Source organism: Botrytis cinerea, chromosome 9 (assembly GCF_000143535.2).
Source record: "Botrytis cinerea B05.10 chromosome 9, complete sequence".
NCBI classification, from domain to species: Eukaryota; Fungi; Ascomycota; class Leotiomycetes; order Helotiales; family Sclerotiniaceae; genus Botrytis; species Botrytis cinerea.
Genome location: NC_037318.1, coordinates 1,235,451 through 1,252,913, shown reverse-complemented (window position 1 = coordinate 1,252,913; position 17,463 = coordinate 1,235,451). Strand labels below are relative to the sequence as shown.

The window sequence follows — 17,463 nt, the reverse complement described above, 5'->3', positions numbered from 1 at the left end:
ACCGACGTTCTTTATCTGCAGTGAACCGGCATCGCCCGGCCACTTCACCGGTAATGGAGTGGAGGATCTATGATGAATATTTGTGATATTTGATGGTTATACCCAGCAGAAATGATCTGCTACCCATGTCTTGGCTTGCATGAGTGCTGAGATGGAGATATGCAGGTGTATCTGCAACTCTCCAAAGGTGGGTGATATTTCCCCTCTTGATGGGAGAGCATACGCATCCCTCCCTTATCGGTATAGCTGATAGTCAGTACATAATGTTTTCATTCCCTAAGTCTTGCTTTCTCTCTTCTTGCATCGATTCCTGCTCTCTCAACTTTGCCAGCACACTATGGTGCTCATCAAAGCATTTGTTACAGCGACTACGTTGATTGCCTCGACAATCGGTAGTCCGAGTCCGAAGTACCTGAAGCCTGTCTCTAATATCACCGACATTGTTGAAACCCAGCTCTTAGAGGACCCTTCTCCATATGATTTTCCTATTCTTCAAAATGGCAGTCTAGCAGACAGTGGTCAATTTCCCATGCCATTATGCAATGGATTTAAGTTAGAGGAGGCTTCGATCGATCAACTGCAATCGGTCTTGTCAAATGGGACATTGACGTCAGTGCAAATCGTCATGTGTTATTTGGAGAGGATTTACCAAACAGACGAATATATCAGGTGAGTAACATTTGCATCGATTTCTGGCGTCATGCTCCATGCACCGATGGTTGACAATGTCGATAGAACTGTAATGCAAATCAATCCTGAATTCATGCAAATAGCTTCTGCGCTCGACCATGAACGTAAATTAGGTAAAATCCGCGGACCATTACATGGCATACCGTTTCTAGTGAAAGATGTAAGTTTGAGCCAACAGATTCTTTCGCGGTCCTGCTGACAGGTGCCAGAACATTGCTACCAAGGACAAATTAGAAACTACTGCTGGTTCTTGGATGTTGCTCGGTTCCATCGTCCCTCGTGATGCTCATGTCGTGAAACGGCTTCGCGAATCTGGGGCCATTCTAATGGGACATAGTACTCTCAGTGAATGGGCCGATATGCGCTCAAACTCATATTCTGAAGGTTACTCGGCCCGGGGTGGTCAGTGTCGATCGCCATACAATTTAACCACTACTCCTGGAGGCAGCTCATCGGGTAGTGCTTCGGCTGTTGGCGCAAACCTTATTACTTTTGCACTTGGTACTGAGACCGATGGAAGCGTGATCAATCCAGCCGAGCGAAATGGTGTCGTCGGTTTCAAACCAACTGTTGGCCTTACTTCACGTGACGGGTAAGTCCGCTTTGCTATCAGGGTTTAACGGTTCTACAGTCCGGCAATGAGAGATTATTGATCTGAGAGCCCATTTTGAATGTTGAACATGTTCAGATAACCAGATCGTCCTCGAGCAGACTGTAGTTTTGACTATTGGATACTCTTGGTGCACCATCTCTATAGCCGTTTATCATATTGACATTTTTTCTAGTGTCATTCCTGAATCTCACAATCAAGATACCGTTGGATGTTTCGCCAAATCTGTCCGAGATGCTACCTACTGCCTTGACGGAATTTACGGCCCCGACGCCCGTGACAACTATACGCTTGTGCAAGATGCGCCAGCCGGTGGCTACTCTCAATATCTTAGCAACAAGACCGCTCTCCAAGGCGCAGTTTTTGGGCTACCTTGGCTAAGTTTTTGGAAATTTGCCGATTCGGACCAACAGTCCCAGCTTCTCAGCCTTGTTTCTGAGATAGAAGCCGCTGGTGCTACGATCATCAATGGCACTGAACTCCCTTACTGGCAGACCATTATTTCTCAGGATGGCTGGGATTGGGACTATGGTACTACTCGTGGATATCCCAACGAATCCGAGTACACATATGTAGCAGTTGACTTCTACAACGACATTGTGAAATATCTCGCAGATCTCAACAATACTGATATTCGCACCGTTGAAGATATTGTCCAGTACAATATCGACAATGTTGGATCCGAAGGTGGTCTTCCAGGCGTTCATCCTGCCTTTAAATCAGGACAAGATGGGTTTTTAGCCTCTCTCGCTACTGGCGGTATCATGAACGAAACATACTGGGAAGCCCTCAATTTCTGTCACCGCACTACCCGTGAAGATGGAATAGATGCAGCCCTTTACAACAACGGTACTCAACTTACCGCATTACTGGTACCACCCGATGTGGGTCAAACTTATCAAATTGCGGCCCAAGCAGGATATCCAATGGTTACATTACCAGCAGGTGTGAGCCCAGTGGATGGAATGCCATTTGGGTTGGCATTAATGGGGACTGCTTGGAGCGAGGCAAGTTTGGTGAAGTATGCGAGTGCGATCGAGGATCTACAGCAGAGTCTAGTGGGCTTTCAACAAAAGAGAACGAGTCCGTTGTGGTATGACTACCGAGCTAAAAACGTTCCCATTGTATAGAGAGCATTGATAGCTGAGATGCAAGCTTTTTAATGAATATATATGAATTTATGATTTTAATTCAATCCTTTGGACCTACCACCATTTCCTTGCTTTCGAATTTCTTGAAATTCAAACGGTATTTGAAGTACTTTCTATAACCCCTATCAGTTTATCAGCAGGCTGGGTCATGAATGTGAAGTTCCTTCCTAATGTGATTTTTTCCCACTATCTAGCCTAGCAATGACTCACATGGTTCTATCGAGTATAGTAGATTATTCGCAATGATATATGTAATCTTACATTGCACAACCGAATCTTCATTCCATTTCCAGTACAACTCTTCTAAATATGGTATCTGAAGAATGTGTTAGGGGCAAATGATAAGTTCGCTTTGGTTACTGGAGAATGTGCTAGTTTAATCTTGAGGCCTGGTGATTGAGAAGTGTAGTTTCTATCGTTTTATCCTGGGTTATGAGCTGTCTTGTGAAATTTTGAGAATGTTCAAGAAGTGGTGGCTGAGATGTATTGTTAGCCATAGTATCAGACTATTAAAATGTGGTTTGAATAGTATAATTACTAGATACCTGTCAATTAAACTGTGAACTCAGATTCGATTGGACAGCCGTCTTGAAGTGGGTATCCCCTACGAAGTTTTCATGCAGGTTTCGAGCTGGAATATGCACGCAGGTCACCAGACTATGGAATATGTTTGTAGTCATAGAGCACTGTATCTAGGTGAATTTTCATTGCTCTCGATTAAACTCTCACTACTTGATCGACCAATTTCCAAGCTTTCTAGGCTTACTAGACCTTAAATTGATCCCGTCTCTCCGCTTTTACCGTTCGGCCCCTACTGTTCAACATATCGTCAAACAACCATACTCCATTTCTCAACTCAACCACAAACCATCATACCTCATTGGCTTCCTCAATCCCAAACAATGACCTTTTCAAAAAAAATAAGGCCGCGCTGACCGCCACGCGATTCTCGTCTAGAAATTCTTATATCGACATTGAAGTAGCCAAATTTCTACCTCCACTATATTTGCTCATATCGACAATGAGCACGGGAAAACAGAGCCAGCGATAGGAGTTGGCTCTCAACTACGAAGGTCCATATTTGATGTAACTTGGCGTTAAGCAACATCTCCTCCGATTAACTTAACAATAGTATTCGAACTCGGCCTGGAAGAGTTTACAGAGTGGTTGAGCAGCACCGAATATGATGAGCATCAAAGCTTCCAAATCTCGCTTCAATTAGAAGAGTGCCCTCTTGAATAGTAATTGATAGATTCCGTGATGACCTATCCCGACAATTTGAAATACCATTCGTGAATAAGGGTTTCGAACTTAGAAGAATATTTGCCGAAAGTAGAGTATCTTCTTTAGTGAGTGGGTAAAAAGTATTTTACCTCTCATAGAGAAGAACCCGAATATCATAAGCTTTCTACACAGCCTTACAGCTCTGGTATGTCAACAGCTCGTTCTAAAATGGCTGCATATTACTACGTTGTTAGAGGTGAATGATACGAATGAGGAGAACATCATCTGCTTACAATAGGCTCGCTTGTCGAATACCGATGTGTACTCCAGTGTTCAAGTTATAAGAAAACCCTTAACCGTAACTGCTATAGTCACCGCATCGAAATGAATGGTCTTCGTGACTCTGTGGTGTAAGGCAAGCTTGTGAGGCGCCGAGTCGTGGAAGTCTAATGATGATGCAATTGTCATCCAGCATAGCATCCAAAATTGTACAAACAATGAAGCTTTCGGAGGCAAGGTATCTTTTGGCTGATGGGCTCTCGATCGCCGCGAAATCCGTGCGTTCGTGTTCAAGTTGCACTAGTTTTAGCATCTTGGACGGATCTTCTTGGTCTCCTTGGTTGCCTCTCTGTTGCCAGCGGGAATCTTTTTTCCAGCCCACAAGTATGACACTTTCGAACCAGGACATCAGCCCAGGGTTTATTTCCACCCTTGCTTTGATTTTCAATTTTAGCAGTACATGTGGTACCTTCCAGCAACAGAGTTTGACAATTTTTACAGATAGAATGCTTCATATCAGGAGACATTCGCATTAATCCTTTCAATGAGACTGAGCGTAGATCCGTGATTAATCTACGAGAGAGAGCTTGATGTGGTCCCTCTGTGATATTTGCTACATCCTTTGACTCATCTTTCATGACATCCTCCATTGATGAGTCTAGTGCGGTTCCCTTGGCCGATTGTTCTTGACTCTCTTTGTCTTGTACAGCCAGATAGGTCGCCGCTTGATATAGATATGATATCCTACTGTACAAGACTTTGTTTGGTACTTTAGATACTCCTTTGGTAGCCTGTGACTTTGCCATTGTGAGTAGGACCCCAAAATTGATGTCGAATATGTTGCCAAAAGAAATGCTGAAAAGCTCAAAGCAGATTTGGCAAGTTTTCCTGGGGCTCAAGAGATTGCTGATCTTGGTATATCTAGGTATGCAGTAGAGTAAAACAGTATATGAAATCAAATATCAGAGTTTCGAAATTCAATAGTATGTACGAAATGAGGAGTGGTAAATGAATTTTACATTTCGACTAACTTATGATTGTTGCAACTTTGAGATGCTGACTAACCCGAATGATGCCAGCCAATCAGTCAATGCTCTTTTTCCTAAGCTGAGCCAGTGACACACGTGATACAATGCTTAGCGGCGAATTGAAGCCGCGCCGACAAAGCAATCCCTTAGTCGCGCTCACCCATCTTTCTTTCAACACCTCTACCTCCATCCATCTCAGTACTTCTTCCCACGACTTGGATCATCACGATCTATCTCTTAATTGATTTGTTTCTTCTTGTCATTCCTCATTTACTCCTAACAATTTTCAGCAAGAATAACGACTACTAAGATTGGCCTTCGCGATCGACTTTATCTTTCAACAACAACAATCCTAACCTTTTAACTAAACAAATATCATCAAAATGTCTGCCGCCGAAGAAGATTTGATCGATTACTCTGATGAGGAGCTCGCAACAACAGAGGCACCAGCACCAGCTGCTGGCGCAAATGGAGGAGTCAAGGGTGATTCGGGAAATTTGACCGTGTCTGGAAATGCAGCTGCGGCCAAGAAGGGCAGTTATGTTGGTATCCATTCGACTGGTTTCCGCGAATTTTTATTGAAGCCGGAGCTTCTACGAGCCATTTCCTGGTGCGGATTCGAACATCCTTCGGAGGGTTAGTCATAACTTTCATCCCTAAACTCCATCATTGTCCTTCTCGCAGCGCGTCCGTCCATCTCGCAAGCAAAAATGAATACTCTCTGGTCAAAACTTCAGCAAGTTACGAGCGATCCTGGGATGTCTCTACCGGTCCGATACAAGATTCGGAGGGATGGCAAACATATGCGTTAGGCGAGAATCTCGAAAGAAAGCGGCGATGTAATTGCTGGCAAAATTGTAGGAGATACGTTTGAATTGCATGCCTAGAGACTTCCAGGATCGACTCAAACCGACGCCTTTGTTGCGTTTGTGTAAAGTTGACGATTTGCGCCTTCCAAGGCAAATATCGGGCCTATACTTCGATCTGTGCATTCTGGGTGTTGCGTTGTGGATGTATTTTGCGTAGATGGGCGGACTTGCGATCTCTTGCACCTGATTATAAATTTGGACACTTAATCTAACTTCGGTCCGATCACTACAGTTCAGCAAGTCTGTATTCCCCAAGCGATTCTTGGTACAGATGTCCTATGCCAGGCCAAATCTGGTCTCGGTAAAACCGCCGTTTTCGTCCTCACAACTCTACAACAAGTCGAGGTAGTCGCCGGTGAAACATCCGTCCTTGTGATGTGCCACACTCGTGAATTGGCTTACCAAATTCGAAATGAATATCAACGATTCTGTCACTTCATGCCAGATGTCAAGATTGGTGTTTTCTACGGTGGAGTTCCTATTAGCAAGGATGTTGAGGTATTGAAGAATCCCGAGACCCACCCACACATCATCGTCGGTACCCCAGGTCGATTGAACGCCCTTGTTCGAGACAAATACTTGCGCCTCAACAGCGTCAAGGTTTTTGTTCTTGATGAGTGTGACAAGATGTTGGATCAAATTGGTAAGTTTAATTACAGTCCTTCTAGGTGCACACTGTTGATATTGTTTTAGATATGCGTCGCGATGTTCAGGAGATTTTCAGAGCCACACCACCACAGAAGCAAGTCATGATGTTCAGTGCTACTCTTTCTCAAGAGGTTCGACCTATCTGCAAGAAGTTCATGCAGAACCCTCTTGAGATCTACATTGATAATGAGACAAAGCTCACTCTTTATGGTCTTCAACAATATTACATCAAATTAGAGGAGAAAGAGAAGAATAGACGTCTCAATGAATTGTTAGATGAGCTTTCCTTCAACCAAGTTATCATTTTCGTCAAGAGCACAGTCAGAGCCACTGAACTTGACAAGCTCTTGCGCGAGTGTAACTTCCCATCAGTTGCAATCCACTCTGGTGTCAGTCAAGAGGAACGGTACGTCGTATAGCATCATCGGTTATTTTACATTACTGACACATGAGTAGTATCAAACGTTTCAACGACTTCAAGGATTTCAACAAGCGTATCTGTGTTGCTACGGACGTGTTCGGTCGTGGTATTGATGTCAACAAGATTAACTTGGCTATTAACTACGATCTCCCACCCGATGCAGACTCATACCTTCATCGTGTTGGACGTGCTGGTCGTTTCGGAACCAAGGGTCTTGCTATCTCATTCGTTAGCAATGAGGCAGACCAAGAGGTTCTGAAGGCTGTTGAGAAGAGATTCGAAGTTGCACTCCCGTAAGTAACCCCCAAATCTCACTTCATTTTTTGTTTTTCAATACTAACAGTCTATAACAGAGAGTACCCTGAGGGAGGTGTCGATTCCGCCGCTTACACCAAGACTGACTAAATGCTCGGTACCTTTTATGCTGATCAAACGATAATCTCTCCTTTTTTCACATCTCGGCGATCACGGCACCGATTGTTTATCTAAGTTGTGTCATTTCGAGAAGTCATTGCAATGCAAGAAAATTATGATTGTTTTCACGGAATTTTTTTCCCTTCGCCATTTGTTTATTTGGGGGGGTCGTCCTCTAGTCATGGGGATTATGAGATAAATTGTGCCTTGATGCTGATGGCTAGAGGGTAGCAATAAATGGTATGGTTGTGGTTAAATTTCACAGGTTGGGAAGGAAAGCAAGTTAGCAAAGATATTAGGTGCAACCGAAAAGTTTTTTTCTTTGATATGTATTTGTGCTCTGTATTCTACGTTCCATCAGTGACATGAAATCATATTGCAAGAGGTAGTCTTGATATCATCATTGAGAATCTTCGTTTTTCCTATTGCCTGCGTATTTCATAGACCTGAAGTTTCTGCACTTGGAATTATCTCAGCCTTCAAGCTAGGTTGAATGCTTGAGCCTACCCAAACGTCTAAGTCTCTCCGGACATCTGAACACCTCTAGACATCTGAGCCGTTGAATGCCTGAGCTAGCAGAAGTGGCCACCCAAATTGATGAAAACTCCCCTCTATCAGCCTTGTTCGTTGTCAAGAGAATCATTCCCAGCCCCTCCCCTCTCTATTCCCTAAATAATCTCCCAAATCCAAACGATCCCATCATGAACCACTCCACCGTCCCCGGTCAGTTCTCTTCTTGGCGTCCACGTTCGGTTTCCATCTGCCAATTTCCCAGTTACTAGCCTAACATACTGATTCAATCTCCCCTGGTCGATCAAATTTCCAGGATTATAACCTAGAAACTTCACACGAAATGTAGGCGTCTGATTGCTTGCGTTTACAATGTGGCAAATCTCATGTAGTATACTTTCAATGTTAAGGTTGGCTTCGAACAATTCGGAGTTGGTGAAGTGCTGTGTGCGAGCCGGCTGAACCGCAGTAAAATTTATCTCATGGAAAGAGTTAAAGAGTTTACAGACGTGGGTTTTGAGGGGGTGGCGGGAACCATTGTTGCTTCTCGCGTCCCAAGATCTTACGCTGTGTTCAAAATATCAGTCATGTACTGGCTATGGATTCGAGAGATTTAGGAAATAATTATACGAACCTGAAATTGTCAGAGCGTATTTGTAGATAGCGAATCTTCTCCAATTTGCCTCCTCGGATGGTAATGGTTCGGAAAACAGGCATTGTAGCATCAGAAAGGACAAAGTTGACGGATTTGTATTCGGCATAAATGTGGGGATAACATGGACTACCGTGAAAGGCGCAAACAAGGGGTGGAGGAAGGCCGGCAAGGGTCATGGAGAGGAGTTGATGGAAAAGCATAAGGCTAAGCTCAGGAAACAATACTCTGCCCATGCCAACTGGTGGTAGGATGATCGCGGCGGTGGAAGTCATGGGAGTGGTGTTGCTCATCGCTGGACCTGTGGAGGGAGCTGGTGGTTGCAAAGATGCAGTGGCACTCTGATCTTTGTTTTCTGTTGCCATGGTTGTAATGACTGATGATTCTTGTGGTGCGCCTGTCATTTCATTGTTCTCCACTGTGCTGGCTTCAACAGCAGCTGGTGGTATTTGCGATATGCTTGTGATATTGAGATTGTTATTTGTTGGTATCACTATAAGAATGATGAAGTCAATATAGTACTATAATTCACATTATTATAATATTGCTTAGGGTTTTAAAAGCTAGGATTACAAAATGTATTGCTATAATATTGAAAGATACTAATGTAAGTATTAGTACAATTATATAATCTCTATTTCGATATTAGTAATTCTCTAAAGTCACTGATAATATATCTTTTTAATTAATTTTTTAAATTTCTTTATATAACCATCTTCCTTTTTAATCTTATATTTTTTTTATTATACTTTTTAATCTTTATTAATTTATTTTGTAATTTTAATTGTAATAATATTATTGTTGATTAGATTTTTGAATATTTAATATAGTTTTGATTTAGTTATTATATTTATAGGGTTAGATTCTTTATTAATTCATTTAATCTTTACAATCTCTCATTTCTTATTTACTTCCTAAATCATTATAATATCAATTATTAATCTCTTTTTATTAATAGTATTAAATTTCGTAAGACAATTATAGAATGATTTAGAATCGATATATATAATTAATAGTATTTTGTATATTAAAAAGATCTTATCGACTATGTTTTTGATTATTATATTGATATTGAATTCTAAAACTATTCTATAGAGTTCTAAAGTCAATACATTTTTAATAATTCTTTTGTATTTGATTAATAATTAATAAATAGTATCAGTTTTATTATATTTATTTATTAATATAATAATATATTCTATTTGAAAGGATAAATCTTTATTATTAGTAAAAGAAGTATTAATGAATGTAATCAATTTGAAAGAATCTATATAAAATAATACAAATTACAATCCTCTTTTTGAATTATTGATTTATTATTGAATATACTTATTAAGGGTATTAACATCCTTTTTTTTCGAATTAATTATTTATATAATAAAGGAAAGATCGAAAACTACTTTTAATTGATATATTTCAAAAATTAAAAGTATTGAAATCAATTTATTTAATCCTATAATATTGTTTACTATTTTTATAATTATTTATAATATTATTATTTTTATTATTGAATTCTCTAATTTATTAATGATAATAATATATACATATTTAATAATTATATAATATTATTCGACTATATTAATTAATCAATAAACTTCGATTAAAATACTTTTTGTTTTTATTAATATAATTATTATATATTGAATAAACTTTTTATTAATGAAATTCTTTTTAATATTATATATAATATAATCTAATAAATCAATATAAATATTCATTTAATATTTCCTAAATATATCAAATATATATTTCACATTAATATTTATTAATTATTATATTATTTGAAATTATATATTTTCATTTATAATATATAAAATTAAATTGATATCAATATATATTATATCTATTATAATAGAATAATTGAAATCGATATTATCTTTTAAATTGAATTTGAATCGATTGGGGGATTTATTATATTTTTGATAATATTGATAGAATTTAATAAATTTATTAATCTTTTATTATAAGATATTATTATAATTAACTTATTATAATATTTGTAAAAGTTTGTAGATTGATAAATAATCAAAATAATAATATAAATATTATAATTCTATATTAATAAGATAGTATTCATTATTATTAATAATTTGTTATATAAATTGTTATATATTTATATATTATAAAAATATTATATGCTTGTTTTAATAAATATATAGAAAACTCTTTTTTATTTTATTTATTATTATTACATTAATAATATTATTATAATATATATTAAGTTTATTTATATTTTTATATTTATAATATAGAATTTAACAATTCCCAATAGTAAATCGAAATAAAATAAGTTTATTGATTTAGCTCTATCGATTTCAAATATTATATTAACAATTCCTATTTTGTTTTTATTCAATAATATATTTTCAATAATCATTTTATATATTATATATTATTTATAATCAATTGTAAATTATTCTGTAATAGTTATATTAATAATAATGTTTTAGAATTCTTTTATATTGTATTTACTAATATAAATCATTCTCTTTTTATAAACTTAATATATCAAAATATATTCAAAGATCTTATTATTTAAATTCATTATAATCTTTCTATTATTTATAAATCCAATATAAATAATAAAATTTAAATATAATTCTTATATAAATGATTCTTATAATTCGAATTATATAAAATAGATTACTATTTTGCTATTGATATCTAAATCGATATCTTCATTATCGTCTTAATTAGATTCTTCATATTCAACAAGGAATTACTCAAAACTCTTATCAAAGTTATTTTTATTTTTGAATTATTTTTTATATTTGCTTTTTGATTTATTGTATTCCTTCTTATTATATCGAATTGATTAATAATTCTCTTTCTTATAAACAAAATACTTCTTTTTTATTTATAATTTGAATAGATAATAATTATTATATTTAAAACCTTTTTGATTATATTTACCTTAATTATATTGATATTTATAATTGATATAGAATATTATAATTTCGTTTATATAAGATTGCTTCTATATCATTATAATTGATTATAATTTTTCAAAAAAACTTAATATATCTTTTACAAAGCAAAAGCAAATAATAAAATATATTGATATTAATATATATATATTAACAATCTTTTAATATAATAACTCATTAATTCTTATTATTAAATTGAATCTCTTATATAAATAACAAAACTTCATTATTATCAATTACAAATAATAATTCATTGATTTACCAATATTATCTAATTCTACTATAATACTTTTGAATATAATATTTTCTTATTATTATATAAGATTATATTTGTATTTTAAATCTTCAAATATAATCTTTATTATTTAATAAATCTCTTTTATTATATTAAATATATTATTTAAATTTGTATAATAAAAATCGAATATAACTTCAATAAATATTATAAGAAATACTTTCAGTAATAGATATTCAAATAAATCGATTTATTAATAATTATTAATAAATATTAAATACTTATAAATAAAATTGTTATTCTATTTATTATATTTATTAACTTTTTCATAAAACTTTATAAGATTTTCCAATAATTGTTTAATATTAATAACTCTTTATAATATTCTAAATAAATTGTTTTAAATACTATCATTATATTCAAAATTATCTCTATTATATCCTCCTCCATTCTCTTCACCATTATTATTTTTACTACTATTATTAAAATTATTATTATTATTATTCAATTCTCTACTCAGATATCTATTCCAATATATATATTAATATATATACTACTAATTCGAATTATATTAATTATAATATTATTCCTATTATTGAAATGATTATTACAATAATAGATTATTATAATAAAAAGATAATACTTTCAAAGATTATTCAAAATTGATTCAAAATAGTTTTAATAATAAGCCAATGAATTTTTGAAATATTGAAAATGGTAATGGTTTTTTAGGATTATAATATTCATATATAATTAATCTATTTCCTAATATAAAGTTTGAAAGTTATAGAAATGTTTTCAATTGTAAAAATGTTTTTGATTATAATTCTATTAATACCTTGTATTCAATATCAATAACTTTATTTTTATTAACTCTTTTCAATTGTTATAATATAAAAAGGTAATTATAATAAAATATATATATTAAATTCTAAAGAATCAATATGCAAATCCTTTATTCAAAATATCTCAGAATCTTTAAATAATACATATAGTTTTTTAATTACAATTCTTTATTATATATTTCTCAATCGAAATACAAATTCCTTTTCAGAAATCACTTCAATAATCTTTTTAGATATTTATATTTTATAAGGTGATCGATATATATCAATCAAAGTTTTATAAACTAATTGAATTATATATTTTTCTGGTTTATCAATATATATTTTGTATAAATATAACTTGTATTTAAACTTATATAAGATATATATATTAATTTATAAAAAATATACTAATATAAATTTATCAAATACAAAATAATAATCTAATTACAATTCTTAATTGTAATATTTCTAATATTAATATTTATAAACCTTATATTTAATAAAATCTCTAATCTTTTTTATATTTGTATTTTATATATTAATAAAATAATTTATTCATTTTTATAATAATTCTTTATATTCTTCAATTATAATAACTAATATCATTTTCAATTTAATATTTAAAATAAGATTTTCAAAAACATTTCTCTCCATCTAAAAAGATTTTAAAAAAACTTTTATCATTTTATAAATAATAAATAAATAATAATAAAGAAATCGATAATATAAATATAAATAAAATACAATTTTATAAAAAGATTACAAAATTATATTATATATAATATTACTAAATTTAAGCTAATATTATTAATTTCTATTTCTTCAATATATATTACAAAAAAGAATCAAATATAAATTAAAATTAATATAAAAATCATTATTATATTACTAACTTCTTTCAATAATACAAATATCAAATTACATTAAATTAATACTTACATAAAAACTACTACTACATTATTATTGATTCTTATTTATACAAAAACAAATATCAAATTATAATAAATTAATATAAAAGTTTATATTTTTTTAAAGAAATATTAATCTTAATTATAAATATATATTATATTTAAAATTAAAATATTAGACTCCTGATTTATAATATTACTAATCAATATTAATATCATTATAGGAATAATAAAGTCAATATAATATTATAATTTATATTATTATAATATTACTTAAAATTCTAAAAGCTAGGACTACAAAACATATTGCTGTAATACCGAAAGGCGCTAGCGCAAGCGCTAGCACGGTCACATGATCCCTATCCCGACATTATCCATTGTTGTAAGTCTGGTTGTAATTGATAACAACACAAATTACAATTGTTGTATTGTCAGTGTTTATTCTGTGATTCAAGAAACTTCTGGGGAAAGATATGGTTGCAAATTGGTTGCCCTGCCGAAGTCTGTGCAGTGTACTCGCGTAATTTCAGGGGAATAAGTTGAGGATTTGATTGTTTTGATATTCAATCCATTCGAATACCTAGTAGTAATAAGTGCATAATAAATTTATAAGAGAAATAAAATTGAAACGTTTTCCCAACATGCATCCATAGAGAAACTATTGTGTCAAATTACTTGGTAACGTGTAAAATTACTAGCATTTCATTGGTTGTCTGAACTTTCAAAGAACAAATTTTCTGTCCTTTGAATTTTACACGTCAAGTGTATCTACTGCACATCTGTATTTCATTTTTAAAACAAAATTGCTTGTTAATGCGCCTTAATTCGAGCCCTTTCACTCTTCCTTCTTCTAAAATATTCTCTATTAAATCCTTCTTTTCTTCCTAGAATATTCACCCTAAGATCTCAATTTCCATCTTCCAACTTCCAAATCACTACCAACTCTCACATTTACCAGTTATGATCCCCAGTCACAGCTTTAAAACACTCCTATTCCAACTTTGGGGGTTTAATTATCAATCTCCATTTCTCTACCTCATATACCTCCCCGCCCTGTCACCTTCGAAAGCCTCTAATAGTCAAGTTTCATTTCCGTTTCAATCACCTTCAAATCTTTCACCCACAGCCTTTGGCTCCCTTTCCATCCTCAGCCTTCCACACTGTCTCAAAATTCTACAAGTCCCTTGAAGTACCCCGCAAATTGAATATATTGCATCCATTATCTTGTAGCTCCGGCTTTCAAGCTCTCTATTTACACTTGAGCGATATCATTAATAAGTCATCTTCATTCTACAAACAAATTTTCAAATCAATGTGATCAAATGGCCACAGGAAATGAAACCGGGTGTGCGCTCGATGGCTTGGGTATCCTGCGATGCAGCCTAATTCATTATGACACTAGGGAAGAGCTCAATTCCCTCTTCGGCTTGCTCGATCAAATGGTTCGACTTTCTCGATTTCAAAAGTTGAGAGATGGAAATATATACAGAGGCCATTATTACCTTAGAAGGATCAGAGCGGTCACATAATTTCAATAAATCTTGAGGAAATTTCATCATTTGAACGGATATTCTTTGTAGACCTAGCATCACCACCATTATTTCTCTGTTCACTTACATTACTTATATATGTCTAATCCTCTCCCAGCTAGCTACTTCAGATTTTTAGTTATCCAAGAGATTTCCCGGTACAACACACATCTCAGCTCGTAATAAACATTGTAGATTAACAAATCTTGAGCTTTGAAAGTTTCCCAATAATCTGATCATAAAATTGTGCGAGTCTTTCATAGGAATTCCTGCTGTTGCATATTTTCTAAACTTCATCTAACGAATGGTCGGGATCCCATTTATCCTCGCCTTTTTCATCGCTCTTGGTGAATCATCATCGTGTCATAAAAGAACATGTGCTCGTATCTTTTAAATCTCAAATGAGCACGGTTTTGATACAATTAAAAAGTATCAAGATGCTTAGTCTATAATCCATCACCACAAAATTTATGCAGCTCAGTCGTGAAGCTGCAACGAAACGATTCTTGCAGATTAGACATCTTTAAATGATCTCTCAAGCAAATCATAGCATCGGAACGGCGAAGAAAATGACTGTGGATTCCGTGAACGGGTTCTTCTAGACCACGTGAATAGACGGTCTCGACGCTTCATCGCTTTACACGTATTTACCACCAGCTGCTCTATTCAAGGGCCGTTGATAGCCCTCATTCTCAACTCGCCGATGTTGGGCAGTGGCTTTCGAACTTCCTCCGTATTCAAGAATTTTTCCTGTAGAGTGAGCACGAGGACCCGCATCAACCTTTCAATTGCGTAGGTTGCTATTCCTCTTGATGTGGACGAAAGACAAGCCATTACGAGTAGCTGAGAAACATTGGAAAAGAAGTCATTAGCAACTGAAAATATGCAACTCTCGATCGACAATCTGTCAGTATTGGCACTAGCAATCAAACCCCGAGTAATCGTCTTAGATGATGTCAGCTTTTACATCGCCACTGCATCACTCAATATCGACATTGAGCCGGACGGCTGTGGCAAGTTTACATTACTTCATACCCTATTAGACGAAACTATTCTCTAGTAGGACTATCCATACAAGAACAGATAATATAACTTTCTATCACTAGAATTCCTAGGTCTCAACTTGGCCATTCGATACGCAATTATTGGCACTAACTAGTATGATCACGAATGGTATCAAGAGATACTTAAACCTTTCGCTCGACGTTAGCATTGGTAAGATCACAGATCAAGCTAAAACCAGTAATTATAACGAGGGCTTACTAGGTGACGGCCAAAAGCAAAGAGTTATGAGAAACTGCAAATACATAATGAAACTTTTAATTTCGATGCTGACGAGACCCCTGGATCCGGGCTTTTGCTCGCACCATCGATTCCCGACCACCGATTCTAATCCTCGACGATATTGTAAGCCCTCTCGATCGATCAACTACTATGCTAGACTGGTATTTCCCAGCTGCTTATCCCCAATGGTCTCCTGAAGCGTCAAGAAAGAATTGTCATTCCAGCTACATACACCGGTATATGACTGCGCTCTTTCCGTAAACTCACATTCCAAAGCTAACATGTTTTCCTGGTCAAATAGCTCAACCATGCCGACTAGGTGCTTGCACTCAATTCTTCTGGACACGTTTCTCTTCTTCGCAAGTCGACGGAAACGACATCGCCGCCGTGTAAATAGTAGCGCTAACGTCATCAAACCGGAGTAAAGACCAAGAACTCGAGGAAGAAGTAGTTCTGAACCTTGATAATGAGAGTGAAGTTCTCGAAGAAGAACTCGACACCCCATTAACAACCGACAAACGTCTCTACAGACTACTTTGAGGAACCGTACCACAATATCTCTCGACCACAGTTGTAATCGGCCATCGCCTCGCAAGTCCCCCACGCCTGTAATGAGCTCTAGACCCGGATCTAGCTAGTGATAGACCTGATGAATAAGCTGTTAGCTCTTACTCTGCTCATCGGCGTCTTTGTGCCTGTTCTCACCTCGGTCTTTATGGCTTAGAAATTACAGATTGTCAGTTTTCCCAAGATCACGAAAATGATGCATAAGGTATTATTCGATCCTGTCATGACAGGCTCGCTGTCTTCCTCTCGGGTTCACGCAGCGGAGCGCTGCTCGGTGCTCAAGAGATCGAGTCGGGATATGATATGTTACTCTTTGCAATCGAGCCACCGCATTGCATTCTCAAGATATCTATCAGCTTGATCATCATCAATCAGTGCGTGTATCTCATCTCTTGATCACATTATATGGTATTCTCTAGATCTTCCAAATCGAATACCTCGACACAACTCCAAAAATCCGAATGAATACTAGACCCCGAAACAAAAATCATCTCTATTTACCGCAATAGTAAGTCCGCAATGGCATTAACCACATTCGCATCAACAGTTTACAAGACGCGCCCGCAGCTTCACAGACATGTGACATACAAGATGGAGCAATCCCACAATCCGTTCTCCCACATCCACATCCACAGTTGCGCAATAATCCACGGATATCCTAAACACAATTACATCTGCGATAATTAGTGG

General features: G+C 35.2%; 4 protein-coding genes across 5 annotated transcripts; 2 read left to right on the top strand and 2 right to left on the bottom strand.

The window, feature by feature from the left end:
* The first annotated feature begins 132 nt into the window (after positions 1–132).
* On the top strand, positions 133–2,511 carry BCIN_09g03430 (hypothetical protein). Its single transcript, XM_001551573.2, has 4 exons — positions 133–669; positions 736–850; positions 900–1,282; positions 1,476–2,511. Exons 1-4 carry the CDS (start codon positions 338–340, stop codon positions 2,428–2,430), a joined length of 1,785 nt encoding a protein of 594 aa, XP_001551623.1. The 5' UTR covers positions 133–337; the 3' UTR covers positions 2,431–2,511.
* Positions 2,512–3,122: 611 nt separating this feature from the next.
* BCIN_09g03420 (hypothetical protein) lies at positions 3,123–4,945 on the bottom strand. 2 transcript variants are annotated; one of them, XM_024695058.1, is made up of 2 exons: positions 3,969–4,945; positions 3,123–3,917 (listed from the first exon to the last, which is right to left on the bottom strand). In XM_024695058.1, exon 1 carries the CDS (start codon positions 4,758–4,760, stop codon positions 4,245–4,247), a length of 516 nt encoding a protein of 171 aa, XP_024550851.1. In that variant the 5' UTR covers positions 4,761–4,945; the 3' UTR covers positions 3,123–3,917; positions 3,969–4,244. The 2 variants fall into 2 exon arrangements, with proteins under 2 accessions (XP_024550851.1, XP_024550850.1); XM_024695057.1 differs by having other exon boundaries at positions 3,123–3,907.
* Positions 4,946–5,114: 169 nt separating this feature from the next.
* Positions 5,115–7,734, top strand: Bcsub2. Its single transcript, XM_024695056.1, has 5 exons — positions 5,115–5,618; positions 6,084–6,494; positions 6,545–6,905; positions 6,956–7,213; positions 7,274–7,734. Exons 1-5 carry the CDS (start codon positions 5,366–5,368, stop codon positions 7,323–7,325), a joined length of 1,335 nt encoding a protein of 444 aa, XP_024550849.1. The 5' UTR covers positions 5,115–5,365; the 3' UTR covers positions 7,326–7,734.
* A 4-nt stretch (positions 7,735–7,738) lies between these two features.
* BCIN_09g03400 (hypothetical protein) lies at positions 7,739–9,026 on the bottom strand. Its single transcript, XM_024695055.1, has 2 exons — positions 8,479–9,026; positions 7,739–8,411 (listed from the first exon to the last, which is right to left on the bottom strand). The coding sequence occupies exons 1-2, from the start codon at positions 8,898–8,900 to the stop codon at positions 8,003–8,005; spliced, it is 831 nt and encodes a 276-aa protein (XP_024550848.1). The 5' UTR covers positions 8,901–9,026; the 3' UTR covers positions 7,739–8,002.
* Between the last annotated feature and the right edge of the window lie 8,437 nt (positions 9,027–17,463).

Excerpts from the sequence above, each read along its gene's own strand:
- BCIN_09g03430 (XM_001551573.2), top strand. The coding sequence starts at position 338 with ATGGTGCTCATCAAAGCATTTGTTACAGCGACTACGTTGATTGCCTCG. Across the intron at positions 851-899 it reads TACCGTTTCTAGTGAAAGAT|AACATTGCTACCAAGGACAA; the intron begins GTAAGTTTGAGC and ends GACAGGTGCCAG. Across the intron at positions 1,283-1,475 it reads GGCCTTACTTCACGTGACGG|TGTCATTCCTGAATCTCACA; the intron begins GTAAGTCCGCTT and ends CATTTTTTCTAG.
- BCIN_09g03420 (XM_024695058.1), bottom strand. The coding sequence starts at position 4,760 with ATGGCAAAGTCACAGGCTACCAAAGGAGTATCTAAAGTACCAAACAAA.
- Bcsub2 (XM_024695056.1), top strand. The coding sequence starts at position 5,366 with ATGTCTGCCGCCGAAGAAGATTTGATCGATTACTCTGATGAGGAGCTC. Across the intron at positions 6,495-6,544 it reads CAAGATGTTGGATCAAATTG|ATATGCGTCGCGATGTTCAG; the intron begins GTAAGTTTAATT and ends ATATTGTTTTAG. Across the intron at positions 6,906-6,955 it reads GGTGTCAGTCAAGAGGAACG|TATCAAACGTTTCAACGACT; the intron begins GTACGTCGTATA and ends ACACATGAGTAG.
- BCIN_09g03400 (XM_024695055.1), bottom strand. The coding sequence starts at position 8,900 with ATGACAGGCGCACCACAAGAATCATCAGTCATTACAACCATGGCAACA. Across the intron at positions 8,412-8,478 it reads ATACGCTCTGACAATTTCAG|CGTAAGATCTTGGGACGCGA; the intron begins GTTCGTATAATT and ends TTTTGAACACAG.